Raw genomic sequence first — 17506 nt, 5'->3', positions numbered from 1 at the left:
TGTTCATGCGTATTGGCGAAGTTATGAAAATATAATCAGTTATATTCATTGTGAGTATGTTCGTTAGCTAAGTGTGACACTACAAGTACCACAATGCACCGCTCCATTTTCAGCCAGAAAGAAACATGGCTGCCCACTGTTCACCGACGGTATTTTTATTTACGTTTCGTTTATTCGTTTTAAGACAGACAGAGGAAGAAAGAAAGAGCGTCAGGAGCAACACCGTGAATTAATTCAGTTAAACGAGTCGTTAGAGATTCGGTGAGAATACGCCATTTTGTCCAGTTGTAGTAACAGTTACCGTTAACGTTACTGACAGCCTGATTTTTTTCTCCCCACTTTCGCTGAGCTGTCATACTGCTCATCGGTGTCGGACCGTTTGCCTTTGTTAGCGTGCTAAACTAGCTAAACAACCTTTCAGCGAGGCCAACGCTTACATGCTACATCCGGTAATAGTCGCTATGTTTAGCCCCGTGAAGTCTTCTTATTTCAGAGTGAGCCCGGCCATTGTCAACAGAGAACTCGGCAAGACCAAGATGAGATAGCAAGAGGGCATATCACAGTGCTAACACACGATTTACCACGAGAGCCCGAGCATAACGCAGAGAAAACGGAGTGAATCACTCAAACGGCATGTTTGGGAATCTATTCGAGGAGGAGGAGGAGGAAGGCTTCTCTTCCACCTCCTCCAGAGGCAGAGTTGGGAAGGGGGGAGACGAGCCACCTCCACCCCGAGGAAGAAGCAATCTGTGCGGCATAAAGAACCAGGGTGGCACCTGCTACCTCAACTCTCTGCTCCAGACCCTGCTGTTCACCCCAGAGTTCAGAGGTGAGGACAGATTATTTCTTTTAGAGTCATGGGATGAGATTGAGTGCAGCAGACAACCAGAGAGCAGTTATTTATTTATTTATGTTTACATATTCATTGTTTGGTGTGTATCTGTACAGAGGAGCTATTCAAGTTGGGAGCAGAGGAATTAGGATGTCTGGAAGACAAAGAGAAACCAGGGGCCAAAGTAAGTGATATAAAGTGCCTATTGCTTGCTTTAACCATAAATGAAATGTCTGTATTTTGAATTGTAATGGGTGTCTACAGGTCCATAAAGAGTCCTAAAATGTCTTAAATTAAGTTTTCTTAATATGAGGCTTTAAAAAGTCTCAAATCCAGACTCATCAGACCAGGCAACATTTTTCCAACCATCTATTGTCCAGTTTTGGTGAGCCTGTGTGAACTGTAGCCTCAGTTTCCTGTTGTTAGCAGACAGGAGTGGCACCTGGTGTGGTCTTCTGCTGCTGTAGCCCATCTGCTTTAAGGTTGGACGTGTTGTTGGTTCAGCCATGGTCTTCTGCAGACCTTGGTTGTAACAAGTGGTTATTTGAGTCGCTTTTCTAACATCTTGAACCAGTCTGGCCATTCTCCTCTGACCTCTGGCATCAACATGGTATTTTCACCCAGAGAACTGCCGCTCTTTCAGACCATCCTCTGTAAACCCTAGAGATGGTTGTGTGAAAATCCCAGTAGATCAGCAGTTTTTGACAGACCAGCCTGTCTGGCACCAACAACCATGCCACCTTCAAAGTCTTAAATCACCTTTCTTCCCCATTCTGATGCTCAGTTTGAACTTCAGCAGGTTGTCTAGACCATGTCTACATGCCTAAATGCACTGTGTTGCTGCCATGTGACTAGCTAATTAGCTATTTGCATTAACAAACAGTTGAACAGGTGTACCTAATAAAATGGCTGGGAAGTGTATATATATAATGTGTATTCCCATTGCAGGTTTGGTCTTAAATTTCATATAAGGTGGTATTAAAAATGTCTTTAAAAGTCTTACATTTAACTTATATCTAAGGAGGTTTTCCTTTGTTCTCCTCAGGTCAGAGTGATCCCACTGGAGCTGCAGAGACTGTTTGCCAGTCTGCTGCTGGTGGACCAGCAGAGCGCCTCCACCGCTGACCTCACTGACAGCTTTGGCTGGAACAGCAGTGAGGTATGTGTCCATTATCTTTGTCAGTGGGAGGGAGAAAGAGAGGCTCAGGTTACACTTCTCATTTCAGTGAGCGATTTACCTTCCAGTCATACCAGGAATTGCATGCTGAAATGCACAAAAGTGGATTTCACATTATTGGCAGGTCAGGCCTGATTTCACTTACATTTTGTCTGGAGGCATCCCAGCTGCAGTCATGCAAAACAAATTCACAAAAAGGGGAAAACAGGAAGAAGCATTCACAGATTTACACAGGCCATGCATGACCACATTTTCCAGGTCAAGACTGCATATACAGTGATGTGATTAGATGTGAACCAGAGCTTTAAAACCAATCAAAATGTAGAGTATGATCTCAGCCCGGCGGGTGGGAGTGACCAGTGGTGTAGCTGAGGGTATATGCAGGTTTATGGGTGTACCTACTTCTTTTTCTGTCCGTTTACAGTATACAGTATTGTATATCAGACAAAAAGCCATCAGAATATATAGGAGAGTGCACCCACTTCCTTCTTGGAAACCTACCCATCAACTTAGTAGTACACCCACCACATCAGCTACCGCTACACCACAGGAAGCTGCTTCTAGCTAGAGAAGAAAAGTGGAGAACCATTTTGCATTTTCAGTCAAGTTTTATTGATGTCTATTGGTGCAAGTCTTGCATAACTTCCTGTTTGTATTTAAGGGTGAAGTGCATTGATTTCTTCAATGATAACACACCGACAACATACCATTACACGTCTAATACAGTATGCACTGTATACAGTTAGTTCATAGTGTGGAACTGGGGCACAACAGATGTCTTTTGTTTGTAATTTGATCCCTTTTCTGTGTGTTCTTCTCTCAGGGAACAAACCAGCATGATGTGCAGGAGCTGAACAGGATCCTGTTCAGTGCCCTGGAGCACTCTCTTGTGGGCACCAGTGGTAGTACATTTATCCACCAACTGTACCATGGGACCATTGTCAACAGCATTGTCTGCAAGGAGTGTGGTAACGTCAGCCAGAGACAGGTGCGTCCATGTTTGCCAGGTTTCTCTGCCTCTTTGATGTGGCTCCTTTTTAAAAGTTATATTCTGCCCATTAGTTACTGTTTTTGTCTAAATCTCATGTCAGTAAGATTTAGCAAGACTGACACAATGGGAGTAGTCCTAAGTGGGAAAAAGTCTTACTATAAAATGCTAACACAAAGATGACTAATTAACCCAGCTCTGTTGTCTGTGTCTTCTTTAGGAGGACTTCCTGGACCTGACGGCGTGTGTTTGTGGCGTGTCTAGCCTGGAGGAGGCTCTGTGGAACATGTTTGTAGAGGAAGAGTTGTTTGAGGGCAATAACCTGTACCGCTGTGCACAGTGTAACAAGCTGGTGACTGCTGCCAAGGTCAGTGCCAGCTTCAGACTGTGTCAACACAATAACAATGGTTATATCACAGTGAGCCATAAGAGATAATAAAATTCTCCTTTTCCCTCTTTTTCCCTGGAAAGGAGCATTAAAACTAAACATGTAAAAACTTGTTAAATAAACATGGTCTCCTCGTGTAATTTCTTTTTCTTTTTTACATCAAAACTGTTGCCTTTTTTGTTGTTCCTCACCTTCCTTTACTTATTTTGCTGTTGCAGTCTGCCAAGTTGAAGAAGCTCCCTCCATTCATAACCATGTCTTTGCTGAGATTCAGCTTTGACTTTGCCAAATGTGAGCGATACAAGGAGACGGGACGCTACAGTTTCCCCTTAAGCATCAACCTACGGCCATTTTGTGAAGAGGTACCTGACGGATTTTAACACTAACCTCTCTTCTTTTTAGATCAGGCACATTTAACATGACTCTTCTTAATTGTTGTTCAATAATTCAGTCAAACTTTATTTATACAGCACCCTTAAGAATATTTAATAATGATCGTATTTGTTGTTATTTTAGTTCAGTTTTTTGGTTTCCAGGCTCAGGTGAACTTCATTCTGGAAGGTTTTGACACACTAAGAGGTCTTGATTATATTTTCCTCCCTCACAGACTGATGGAGATGACTCTGATTACTCCTACGAGCTGTTCTCTGTGATTATTCATAAGGGCGGCTGCTATGGTGGCCATTACCACGTTCATATCAGGGACATTGACCAGCTTGGCCAATGGGAGCCAACGGTGAGAAACACACAAGGGCAAACATCCCCAATAAAATTACTGCTAATATTCAGATTGGCAGACTTTTTGGATGTGCTTAGTATCAGCAATGTTAAATAAAGTTTGCCATTCAGTTTTTGAATGTGTGCACCAGGATAGGCATCACCTCCTTGTTTCTTTGTCAGGAGGAGGAATGTAAACCCAAGACTCAGAGGAAAGTCAAGGAGGAGGTCAAGAAAATGTGTGAGCCAAAAGTACAAGAAGATGACCCTTTGTCTGTCCTCACTGCCATTATTGCCCAGGTATAGCCACAGCAACTCTCCTCAATCAGAATATTTTTAGTTCATCAAGTGTTTCTTGTTGAGTCAGTAGTATTGCCAGCTCTTTTAATTAGGTGGGATGCATTTTCTGTCCACTAGGAACCATCAAAGAGTGTCCTCTTGGACCAGCTGGGACAGAAACTCATGAATAAGATTGGTTCATCCTGGAGCAAAAAGTTCAGAAAACACTATGGTCCCATAGGAAAGGTATTTAGGAGTTCTTGTTTTTATGTTTTCATATTTATCATTTTGAGCTCATACCAGTGTATATCTCATACCAATAGTTCTTACTTCTTTGCTTTTCCCTCCTGGTGTAGTTCCTGCAGTCCCATAGTGATATTTTCATGTTGGTGTCCAATGGTACTCGAGTGGCACTGAAGGCAAACCCGCCAAGCCCTGTGACTGAGCCGCCCAGCCCCGCAGAGCAGACCACTAACTCCGATCCTTCAACACCTTCAGACCCCGGAGCTGCTGAGCAACAGCCGGAACAAGACCAGAAGCCAGAGCATGACCAAGAGGTAGAGCAACAGTCTAAAAGGTCTAAAGTGAACAAAGACCGTTCCTGGTGGACATCTTGTGATTACTTAGGTGCCTGTTTCTCATGGTTTTTCTTCCTGTCTGTCAGCAGGGTAGCCACTGGTTTGACCTGAACGACTCCACGGTGACTTCTATCAGGGAGTCTGACATAGAGAAGCAGTTCCAGGGCAAAGAGAGCGCGTACATGCTGTTCTACAGAAAAACACAGCTGCACAGGCCTAGTGAAGGTAACAGACTCCATGTTTTATGTTGGAAAAGAGAATCGGAGAAAGAAAGAGCGAAGGAAAAAATTATTATGGGTAATTTGAATGAATGAAGCAGCAAACTGGTTCATCATTTGTTTAGTTTGATAACTTAATAGTTATGTCATCAAGTACACAGGAGGCAAAGTAATGAGAAGACTAATATTTATCTATTGAAATGTGTTTTATGTGTTTACATTCACAGCCCTGAACAATCCCCAGTATAAAGTTCCTCTCAACCTCATCCAGATGGCTCAGGAGGAGAACATCAAACTGCAGAACATGCGGTACAGAGACAAACACACATATTACGCTATCACCACGTGACACTTTTAGCTGTTAAGTGGGTTCTGACTTAAGCGGGATTTATAGTTGTGTGGCGCACCTTACGCCTTAGCCTACGCATGTCACCTTTCCCGTTGTGAGCATTTATACTTGTGCTGTGGTGTGTCTGTGTCACTCTGCAGTTACACCTCCAAAACACTAGTCGGCGGCGGGGTCTCTGTGAAGTTTAGTTGATTCAAAACACACATTAAATATGGCTTAATGGAGACAATTTCAAACACAAGTACACAAATCAGCTTCACTATAACTCACAGCATTCACAGACAAACACTTGTCTTTATCTGGACACATTTTCCCCACAAATACAAAAGATAATGTTTTTAGCACAAGCCTATGGCATTTTACGTTGTATGAATTATGATCATCATATGATAGAGATTTCCTCTGCTCATATGAAGCCAGGATAAATCCCAGAGTGTAAATCCCCAAAGCATAAATCACACAGAAGACTTAAAATGCTGTTTTTGTGGAGGCTTTATTATCCACACAATTTATTGTTTATCTGTGATATTGAAGTAAATAAAAGCTTCGTTTCCACTGAGAGAAATGGTCTCAGCTTCAAAAAAAAAAAAACAGGAGGTCTGTGTCGTTGCGACATGTAGTTACATTCCTGGGGAGTTGCGTGTCACGCTATGGTGTATTCTCTACGTTCCCCTCTACGAGTGTGAGATTTAAGTGGTATCTTAAATTTCACAATCAGTGAGGATCAACAGAAGTTGTATAAAAATGGGTTTGTTACATAGATTATTCATATCAGTCAACACTCTTTATATTACAGCGAGGAGTTTGAAGCCACTAACAACACCATCGAGCTGCATCTGCACCTGGCCCCCTCGTATAGGCTCGAAAATGGAGCCCTGCAGCCAATCAGCAGAGAACAGAATGGGAGCACCAATTTGAGTTTCGACCGCAGAAAAACTGTGGGAGATCTCAGATTAGCTGTTTATCAGGTAACTGCATCTCCAAAAACTCTAGCTGTTGTTTATAAAACACTGAAGAGAATGAGAGAAATTAGCTATTTTTTGTGCATATGTGCATTTGTTTATGTAGATGCAGGAACTCTGGGAAGGGGACATGGCTCTGACTGTGGCCAGGAGTCTTCCTGCAGGGTTACACCTCTACAACACTCTTACAGGTGAGACACTTAAATGTAAAACACCTCAAGAGGATATAATACGTTTTGGCAAATTGCTTAACTATATTCTGCTTGTGGTTCTCTTTGCAGATGATGGTGTGTCCCTGTACAGTGCAGGCATTTGTACAAACTCTGATCTGTTTGTGTGGAACGGCAGAGAGGTGCGTACAACACATTATCTGTAATGCTCACTTGGTAAGATCCCAAGTTGCTGACTAATGTACTTGTTTGTCTCCCTTCAGGTTTGTGGTGCGACTGTCCTAACTGGAGCAGAGTGGGAGCCAGTGCTGCTAAATGTTGTCCGTCCCTTTTTGGGTGAAGATGAAGGTCAGGAGGTGGAGGATGGGATGGAGTGTGAGGAGGGAAGAGGAGGTTTTGAAAATGGGGGACCAGGGCTTAAAAAGGAAGCCAGAGGGTTTGCAGGTGCTGCGACCCTCGGGGAGGTGAGGGAGGCACTGGGGGAGCCTGAGGAGAGTCTGCTGTGCCAGGAGCATAAAGGAGGACAGAGAGGAGAGCACGAGGCAGGAGAGGGAGGAGGGGCAAGTGGATGGAGGGTGTTCCCACCCGATGACATGCAGCGGACGCTCAAGGAGCTGTCGCTGAAAGACGGAGATGCACTATTGGTGCTGGAGCCACAGTCCTTCGACAGCAGGTAAAATCCTCAACAGTGTGTGTACGTGTTGTTTTCATCAGCCATGTGTTTTACCACTGTCTTCTTAACTTTGTTCAGCATGTTCGCTCTAAATGGAGATGTTGTCACTGTGACTACACCGTCTGACTGCCGCTGGCTCCAAGTGGAGTTTCGACCACTTATAGGAGGAGGAGGAGAAGTGGAGAAAGAAGAGGAGAGGAGGAAGATTAAGGTTCCAGCTACAGGAAGTATGGTCAGTAATTGTTGTGCTGCTCTGTCTGGCTGTGCTCTTTGTCTCTCCATTAAAGTATCACATTGTCCTTTCTAAAAGTAATTCATGTGATTAATGTGTCTCTCTTACAGCTGCTGTGTGAGGTGAAGCAGAGGGCCATAGAGGAGCTGCAGCTACAGGAGCAAATCTCAGGCTAGATGCTCAGTCTTATACATAACTGTGTCTGCAAAAGATTTCCTGGTCACTCTCCTCATTATAGAGTATATGCAGATGCAGAGTCCCACTTAGTGAAACAAGTGTGGATTAATTCTTGCGAACACAGATCCTCAAATTTGGCACAAATGTCCACTTGGACTAAACAATGAACTGACTAGATTTGTTGGTCAAAGGTTGGGGTCACTGTGACCTTGTCTGTCTCACTCTTGGGAAAACAATATCTCAAGAAATTGTTGAAGGAATTTCTTAAAATTTGTCCCAAACGCCCATTTGGACCCAGTGATGAACTGATTCAATTTCGGTGGTCAAAGGTGAAGGTCACTGTGATCTTGCCTCTGCCTCATTCTCATGAATGTTATGTCTAAACAACACCTTGAGGGAATTTTTAAAATATCGCACAAACGTCCACTTTGACTCAACGATGAACAGATTACATTGGTCAAAGGTCAGTGTCACTGTGACCTTCCGTCTGTCTCATTCTCATGAACGTGATATCTTAAGGCCTTGAAGGGATTTCCTCGAATTTGGCACAAACGTCCACTTGGACTCAACAATGAATTGGCTAGATTGGTAAAAGCTCAGCGTCACTGTGATTTTGCATCTGTTGCATTCTCATGAACACAATATCTCAAAACCTTGAAGGAATTTAAAACTTTGGCACATACGTCCATTTGGATTCAACAATGAATGGATTAGATTGGTCAAAAGTAAAGGCCACTGTAACCTTGTGTCTGTCTCATACTCGTAAATGCGATATTTCAAAAAAGGCCTTGAAGGGATTTCCTCAGATTTGGCAAAAACATCCACTTGGACTCAGCAATGAACTCATCAGAGTTTGGTGGTCAAAGGTCAAGGTCTCTGTGACCTCACAAAACATGTTTTTGGCCGTAACTCAAGAATTTTTGCGCTAATTGTGACAAAATTTTACACAAAGTGAAGCATCCATGTTTTAAAATATGTAGCGTCTTTGCAGCAACGTTCTAAGATAGGTTAGTGAAGTAAACATATATCGTAAATGTCTCTTGCAAATGTAAAATTACAGCCCATTAAACTGTAACACTTCAAACATGAGGCTACACTGCTTTAGGTTTTACCCGGGTTAGTACAGAATACCTCAATAAATTTTAACATGCCCAAGATGAAAACTGGCTCGGGACCTCACAAGTGTCTTTAAGTATTTTTTTTTTTAAACTCTCAGTTACTGTTCAGGCAGTGAAATGTGTATTTGTGTTTGGAATCTTATGTTCTTATGCAAGCATACATTCCTAAATCAGCTGTTGTTTTTATTCTCACTGACCAGGTGCACAATACTGTCTGAGGCAGGTGGACTGCACAGGGAAACTCCTTCCTCCAGGTACTGTACTCTGTAACCTGGGGGTGATTTTAATGGTGCAGATGAGTTAGAGCTGGAAATCCCCCTCATTTTAACCAAAATATTAAGATAGGCATTCCTTTACACTGCCCCCTCATTAAATGTTTAAAAGGTACTCCCCCTGCTTGTAATTTTTCTTCTCATCATGTATCTTTGAAGTTTTTAGAGCACATTTACTAAGTGCATTTATGTTGTCTTACCGTGGTTTACCTGACAGTGTGTGAGGAGCTGAGTGTTCGGGATGCAGGCGTGCGACTCATGACCACACTGACTCTCTGTCCGGGAAATGCCCCCAAGGCATCACAGGTGTGTCTTTTATTTGAGATCTTCAATAAATCCTTTGTACTTGCAGCTGCACAGCTGAATGTCGCAGAATGTTTAAGTACCAATAAAACCATCGGATCCCACATTTTAAAACAAATCGAGCTGAAGAGTTACGAGTGTTTAATATGCTTGACTGATGTTGATGTTTCCATTTGCTTGGCAGCTTTTCTTGCACTTCACTGTGGGCATGGCGCCCTCTGCTGGCATGGAGATGGACATAATTGTGGAGAAAACTTGTACTGTCAAAGAGGTGAGGAAACATATTTTGTGAAACATTCATAATGTGCTGATGTTACATGTTTGTGTACTTTAAAAAATCTTTATCTTTTGATTGTTATTTGCAGTGTCTAAAGGCGATGCTGGATGCCGTGGGACTTGATGGTAAAACTACAGTTTTCTACTGTTTTCCGATCATACTGTATGTAACTAGTATGTACTGTAGACTCAACTTTTGTGGTTGTTAACTGTTTGTAATATGATTTTAAATGTGTGTTTGCAGGCACCTGTTGGCACTTGAGGAGGCTGGATTGGTGTGAGGAGGTTGGAGAACCAATTATGGATGAGGTGGGTGGCTGACTGTATTGTGCACAGTATGAATAGTATTTGTTATATTTAAAAACTCACTGCTGGTACACACCTCAAGAATGAGATTGAATTGAGCCTTGAGTTCAAAGTAAGGTTTGGATTTGAGGATGACCTTCTTTCTGGAGGGTCTGGACTTGAGCCTTAGCTTCCTGGCAGAGCCTAAATCAAACTGTTTGTAGATGTCAGATAGATATTTTTTGCTTTGCTCATTTTACCCTGCTGATTGTTTGAGCATTTTCACATACTTTTTCAGTCCCTCCAGGATGTTGTGATGTTGCAGTAGCAATAATTAACGCATATTCAACTAAACCCTATGAATTCTGTGGGACTTTGCAGTTTTGTTCAATCACTGCAACTTTTCCACAGATTGGAACAATCATTATAGTTTGCCGTGAGTTTCACCAATAGTAGCACATCGTCAAACTCGCCCTCTTATTGCGAAGATGCAGACGTTTTTGACATCTCACATTTACCAACAAAAATGACAGTTAAAGACCATGCAAGGCAATGCCCTGATGTTTCACCCCGTGAGCAATGTTGTGATGAAACACAAACAAAAGTCACTGATTTAACAAACACTTTTGTACCTCAAAATGTGGAGAATAGCTGAAACACGTTGACAACAGACAAATCACCGTGACAGAGGCTGTTACAGATCCATTGCAAGTGCAGAAAAAATCATAGTGAGATTAATTATGCATGGACGGTGGTGACGTTAATTCAATACAATTTTATTTAAATATAAAGTCCAGTATCACAAATCCCAATTTAATTCAGAGGACTTTACAGAAGACAACATCCCTCTGTCCTCGGACCCTCACAGTGGATAAGGAAAAACCTTTAAAAAAAAAAATGGTAGAAACCTTAGGAAGAGCAACTGAGGAGAGATCCCTCTTCCAGGACGGACAGACGTGCAGTAGATGTCGTGCGTAAAGGACACACAACACATAAACCAAGAATAGAGCGGTTTACACTCACTGGAACAAATTGCCTTGATTTTTAATGAATTGTACAAAAAATAAAACAACTACTTGCAATTTTCATTGCAAAAAATGCCAAAAAACATTACAACATGCTTCCCATTTTATTTAAAAAGCTGGCGTGAAATCAGGTATTTTTGGCTGCAGCAATCCCCCCAAAAACTCTGTGAAATCCTGGAGGGGAAGATTTTTAATGATTTGTAGCAGCAGGCAAAGTTCATAGAGAGAATATTATTTGTAAGCTAACAAAACTAAACTTGCATGTACCCAAAAGCAGATATATACTAGAAGGCAAAATCCAATCACATGACACCAAAACTCTTGAGTATTTTTTGAAATATTTGACCAACTTCTGCTGCATATTTGACAAAAATATATTAATACTCTCCCATTTAATCACAACCACCTTTTATTCTCAGGATGCTTCTCTGTCAGAGCTGAAGATAAACAATGGAGAGACATTAGTCGTCACAGAAGGACAACTTCCTCCAAAGGTACTTCAAGGTTTTTATATGGGCTGGAGATTCATTATACACCGGTGGTGGAGGAAGTTTTCAGATCCTTTACTTCAGCAAATGAACTAATACCACGCTGTGAAAATACTTCACTACAAGTAAAAGTCCTGCATTCAAAACCTTACTGAAGTAAAAGTATGTAAGTGTTATCGTCAAAATGTAGTTGAAGTACTGAAAGTAAAAGTTGTACTATTCTGTCTGATATTTTTGGATAAATATTACTGCTGTTTTAATGTGTTTGTTGCATTTTACTGCTGTAGATGTTTAAAGTTGTGCTCATTTTAACTCATTTATACTGTTGGGTAGTTTAATCTACAACAATGCATCATGTTCTGTAAGGTTATCATATATTTAAAGAAGTTGAGTCAACTTCTTATGAGCTCAGAAAAACAGCCCTGTTTCTAGATTTTTGACGATGCGGTTTCCAGATGATCCAAGAAGGTTTTTCATTAGACAAACGAGGTCAAGTGAAAAGTACATTTATCTCTGAGATGTATTAGAGTGGGTGCATGAAGTAAAATAAAATAGAAATATTCAAGTCTAAGTACTTCAAAATTATACTCAAGTATAGTACTAGAATAAATGTACTTAGTTACATTCCACCACTGTTATACATTAAAACTTCACCTCTGTAATCAGCCTTTGCTGTCTCTTTATCTGTCAGGGTTTCCTCAAGCTATCTGTGTGGCTTTATCTGGATCCCAAAAACAACTCAGCGGTTTCTCAGGATTTTAATCACACTGACAACGGCCTCACTGAGGAGCAAGTGCCGGAGGTTGTGACTGCAGGTGAAACACAAAGTCACGGACCTCCTCTGTGTGCTGGCAACATGGAGCTGAGGAGTGCAGGGCAGGTGGAGATATCAGACGAAGCCACGCTGGAGGATCTCAAGACTCAGGTAGCGTATGAAGGTTATGTGTATTGCAAAAGAGTTGATAGTTGTTCATACTCGTGTGGTAATCCTCTTTGAATCTAGTAGTTTTCCGTCCGTATTACTTAGGACCCAGAGATCAACCCCTTTCCCAATCCTACCAGTTAGTTCTAAGGGTATAACATAGATTGTTATTGGATGACATTTTACTAGCTGCTTAGTTTAGGAGGCCAAACACAACAAAACACAAACCAGGTAAATGTAAGTGTATGCAGTTTTGATGCTTTTAATCTAACCAAATGCAAACCTCTTGCTCTACTTCTGCATCAGGTGTTGACGCTGCCAGCCCTTCAAGATGTGTGTGTGCCCACCACTGCGTTCATGCGTGTGTGGCAGCTTGAGGGATGGAGGCTGACACGTATCCTCAGAGGACAACAGCTCACACTCAAGTATGACTATGAAGTTTTCTGACTCAGTGTTTATTCCCGTTTATGTGTAATGTGATGGCCACTAGATTTATTATCGATAAATGCAGCCCTTCTGTTTGGTTTCCTCCCGATCAGGAAGTTGAAGCTGACCAGTGGCACTGACCTCTGTGTGCAACAGCTACTAAAAGAAGAAGATCTGGGGTAAAGTTTGGAATGTCACCACCATTAACCATCTGTCCAATACATACAGTAGATTTCCGTGATTTAATTTCTTAGTTAAATTCTTTTTTGTCCCTCTGTTCCTCAGCCCTAAAGATGTGATGCTGAATGTTAAAATGGGAGTACCAGGGGAGAGGTGTTTCTACCCTCCTGAGGAGCTGGTGTGGGATGCATCCCGTGACTCTTCTCCACGCTCTCTACGCACTTGTCTGGCTGCACACTACGGCCTCTCCCCTGACTCTCTGCTGCTGGCCAAACACCAGCCAGACAAACACACCTGGGAGGAAATCTCAAACTGGGTAAGACTAAAGGAGAATCTGGTTTGGTTCTTGCAACACAGGGTGCTTTCAGACCTAGAGTTTGCTTGCTTTGCTCCGAATCAGGGACTTACAAAGTTGGTTCGTGTTCTCACGGCAGCATTTACAAGCAGACCAGATAAAATGCCTTGCACGAGAAAGCTGCTCTTGATTGGTCAAAATTTCCATGTGGGAAAAATCCAGGAAGTAAACAAAGCATTGAAGAAGAGTACACTTGCAAGATAAATGTGACACTTTCTAATGTCACAATGGAGGGACAACTACGCAGGTTGATTTTAGCGCTGCTCATCGTGGACTATATTGCTGTCATTGTTCATTTTAGTCAAACCATACAGTTTGAAAACGAGGCGCGGCTCCAACTAGAAAACAATGTTTTGATGCATTGGATGTGCTGAATGTGCATATTAAGGCAGTACAGGAGGAGGTGCACATTAATAATCCTCCAGGACTGTATCATGCTCATGTTAAACCCAAACAATGTGTCATGTGACTGCAGTTGGTTCAGATCCAGGTCGGAACACGTTCTCACCACAAACGAACCGTACCAGCGTTAGTTTTTTGGTGTGCACCTGTCCAAACGAACCGTACTTAGGGGGCAAACGAAGCTGACAGGGCAAATGTGAAAGCATCCTAAGATGGCAGCAGCTGATGTGAAGCTTTTTGTTGAAGCCATTTCCGTATCAGTATTGAATGAACTGTATATTTTGGCTGAAAGAAGAACAATCAACAGCACTTAAAGCTTTCCTTGAGAAGAAAGATGTGTTTACTTTGACAGCATGCCAGTTCATTTCTGCACGCTGTAGTCTGTTTACATTTACTGTTGCTCAGGCATTGTTTTTTTCCATGGCTTTGCACCAAGTCCCACCTTAATGTGCTGTGATTGGTCATGTACACCGGGCTGATCTGGTCATTTGTTGCTTGGTCACATGATAAATCCTTGATAAAACCCCATGAAAATGGAAATGAACAGAGAGGTTCCAGACTTCTTTGCATTTGCGATTTAGTCTGTCAATGTCAGGCTAAACCCATATGTGTACTTGCAGTCTTTTGCTCAGTAGTTAAGTTGGTAGAGGAGATGGCAAAGCTTTAAACAGTTTGGGAAGAACATGAGAAAGAAATGACTGTATGAAATGTAGCAAAGAGTGGCTAACAGTTGGACAGTCAACCTTGATCATTCAGTCCATAATTTTATCAGGAGCATAAGTAAAGAAAGTATTCCAGAATGTCAGTGTTCTTGTATGTGTTGCTAATTCATTGTCACATCATCAGTGAATAATCAGTCATTTGCCTTTAACTCTCAGAGTCAGCAGGTTTCCAAAAAGAAAAAGAAGAGAAAAGCAGAATCATTACTGGGAGCACCATTTCACCTCAAAGACGGCGACACAATCGGCATCAAGGTATCAATGAAATCCTATCCCTTTTTTAAAAACGACTCAGTTTTGCTTTGATTTGTTTGAGAAACACTAAATCTGTCCTTGATGTCTTTCCCAGAATCTTTTGATTGATAACAACAGGGACTTCCTCACCCTGGAGGATGAGCGGGGTCAGCAGAGGCTGAGAGAGCAGGCGGAGGAACGCAGGAAAGGGTGGGACTTACTTACTTAGACACATGCAGCTGCGGGGAACATGCTTGTTTCTTGGTGTAACAGTTGTGATCATGGCTTGAGTACAGAGAACAGGAAACAACTCAAAAAACCTTTTATGGCATGTGTTGTTTGGAAATCATCTTGTAACAACTGTGATCAGTAAAGTAGCTGTAACACCACACCACTGTGTCAGTTTGCTCTGATAAGATTTCATGTCGTCCAACGTCTGCTCAAGATCCTAATTCTTTTTTACCCTTGCTTGTTTTCAGAGGGCAGGCTGCAGGCTCTGATGGCGCCGGACCACAGAAGAAGACTGCTCCGACCAAATCCAGGAAACCAGAGGTAGCACTGTCGATCAGCGTTGGGGAATTCAGATAGCACCCTGCTCCCATGGGTGCATGGACTAATCAGAACTACCTACAAAACCACGTGTGCGCACACACACACACACACACACACACACACACACACACACACACACACACACACACATAGATGCCATGTTGCAATGAGGACAATCCACTCGACGTCAGTCTTGTGCCACTTTTTTTTTTTTAACTGTATTTCTCCGCAAATCTTTCAAACCTGGCTAAAAACTCTGAGGTACTTCCTGTCTGATTTGTCGACAGAGGAGCAGAAGAATTTTATTTGGACTCTTTAATTTGCTGTTTTCAAAAAACTGACTTTTTTTTTTTTTTTTAAAGCTTGCTTCCTTTTTGTTCAAGCTCTTTTAACTTACAGCCACCACACATGCTGTTTTTTTTTTTTAACTCAGTTGCTGTTTGCTTGCTTTTTCAAAATTTTCTGAGGGATTTTTGAAGACAGTGTGACCTTCAGGATTTTTTTTTTTTTTTTTTTTTGCTGCATGGATCAGTAGCTACTTTGTAACCTTATAGTGAAAGTATGAGCTCAGAGAGAAAACTATTTCTACTTGGTGTTTTTTTTCTATCACAGGCTGACACCTGTGCAAACTGGAGTTTCTATCTCATATAGTGTTTTATATTAACTATAGCAATCAGGGTGACATGTTATATACTAGTAGCCACAAGCTAGTGGCTTTAAACTTTCACTTGTTCAGTACAAGAAGCCATTATAGTAAAAAATCAACCATGATGTGTTGATGTTGGTCATTAGGTGTTTGAAGTGATGCTCATTTTTATGATATACCCGTCACTGTGCGCCAAGAACAAAACGTTTATCTGGATCATGGGGTTGTTTTAGGTTGATAACGGAGAGGAGAGATGGGCCTTAACGTGGAGACGCCTCGATGCTGCTCCGTCCTCCCTACCTCACGCTCTACCTCTCTCATTCTACCTCTGCTCCCTTTAATTTCTTTAAAATGCATCTTCCTAACTTAAAGCCCTGCTTCATCAAGAGTCAAATACGGTTAAATAAGTATTACAGTGAGATCATTTTTGCTCTGTGTGTTCTCAACTTAAGGTTTGAAGTGACACATTTACTGTTTAAGTGTAGATCGTCTGCCTTTGTTTACTTCAAGTCATGTTCTATAAACGTATCAAACATAATCTCCCCTTTTAGAGCTCCAAATTAAAGCAGACTGTCTTCACTCTCACCTCAATATATCATTTCACATTCAACTGAATAACTGTATGGAGCCAAACATCATTGTGTTATATAATCACCTGTGGCGCCAGATGAATTTGCTGCTCACTGCTGCTCCACAAATATACTGTAAAACATTTAAAATTCTTTATGACAGTTTTTCTTCTTCATTATGTAAAAGTGCAAATTCCTGAGTTGCTCCAAGAGTTTTCATCATGGGACATTTAAATGTTTCATCTGCATGCACTATATGTGAACTTCAGGGAAGTAAAAATCATTCTGATGGATAATTTATTTGAAGAAAAAAGCGACAAAATAATTTTGTTACTGTATGAATCGTGATGGAAATCTGATTTTGTTATGAAATATTTTTATGGTGCTTGCAGGTTTTGTTTCATGTATAAATCTGGCCTTTATCAGTGCCAAGAGTTTGCAAGTACAAATAACTTTTTTTTTTTTTGGCTATATACTCAGCAATAGTTGAATTTCATTTTGTATTGTTTACTAGTATTATTGATTACATTTTTGGTGTTATTGAGAAGGACTGCCCTGCTGTATTATGACAGTGGACTTCTGTGTGTATCTGTGTCAGATTGAAAGTGCAGGAAATATTTTATCAATAATAAAGGTATAATGTAGTAACTGTCTGTCATGTTGTGTTAATTAGACTGAAACTAATTCACTGTGGCTTTCATACAGATTCTAACAGATTCCTAGCTGCATGTCTTCATGAATGGCAGTGTCCATTGGTCGGTCAGTCTCTCAAGAACTGTACAATTGAAGCAACCATTCATGCTCAAATTCACACCTACGGGCAATTGAGAGCTCAGCTACCTCTTCACCATGATGGACCAGCACAGCGCCCGCATCACTGCAGAAGCCACACCAAATCATCTTTCCATCTCACGCTCCATTCTATCCTCACTGATGAACAAGTCCCAGAGATACTTGAAATCCATCGCTTGAGGAAGTACCCCCTCCCCCAAGG

General features: G+C 41.6%; 1 protein-coding gene across 2 annotated transcripts; it reads left to right on the top strand.

The window, feature by feature from the left end:
• The first annotated feature begins 118 nt into the window (after positions 1-118).
• Positions 119-17165, top strand: usp40 (ubiquitin specific peptidase 40). Of its 2 annotated transcripts, none has more exons than XM_033642650.2 (31): positions 119-829; positions 949-1016; positions 1878-1991; positions 2833-2997; positions 3218-3364; positions 3604-3747; positions 3993-4121; positions 4286-4402; positions 4520-4627; positions 4738-4938; positions 5049-5184; positions 5405-5486; positions 6323-6494; positions 6595-6679; positions 6770-6840; positions 6922-7331; positions 7410-7563; positions 7674-7734; positions 9059-9112; positions 9348-9436; positions 9618-9704; positions 9799-9835; positions 9954-10018; positions 11439-11513; positions 12199-12432; positions 12736-12854; positions 12969-13034; positions 13141-13351; positions 14671-14766; positions 14861-14955; positions 15225-17165. In XM_033642650.2, exons 1-31 carry the CDS (start codon positions 634-636, stop codon positions 15331-15333), a joined length of 3897 nt encoding a protein of 1298 aa, XP_033498541.2. In that variant the 5' UTR covers positions 119-633; the 3' UTR covers positions 15334-17165. The 2 variants fall into 2 exon arrangements, with proteins under 2 accessions (XP_033498541.2, XP_033498540.2); XM_033642649.2 differs by having other exon boundaries at positions 5046-5184.
• The last annotated feature ends 341 nt before the right edge of the window (positions 17166-17506 follow it).

The sequence above is a fragment of the Epinephelus lanceolatus genome, chromosome 15, assembly GCF_041903045.1.
Source record: "Epinephelus lanceolatus isolate andai-2023 chromosome 15, ASM4190304v1, whole genome shotgun sequence".
NCBI classification, from domain to species: Eukaryota; Metazoa; Chordata; class Actinopteri; order Perciformes; family Serranidae; genus Epinephelus; species Epinephelus lanceolatus.
This window is presented reverse-complemented; position numbering and strand designations above follow the sequence as displayed.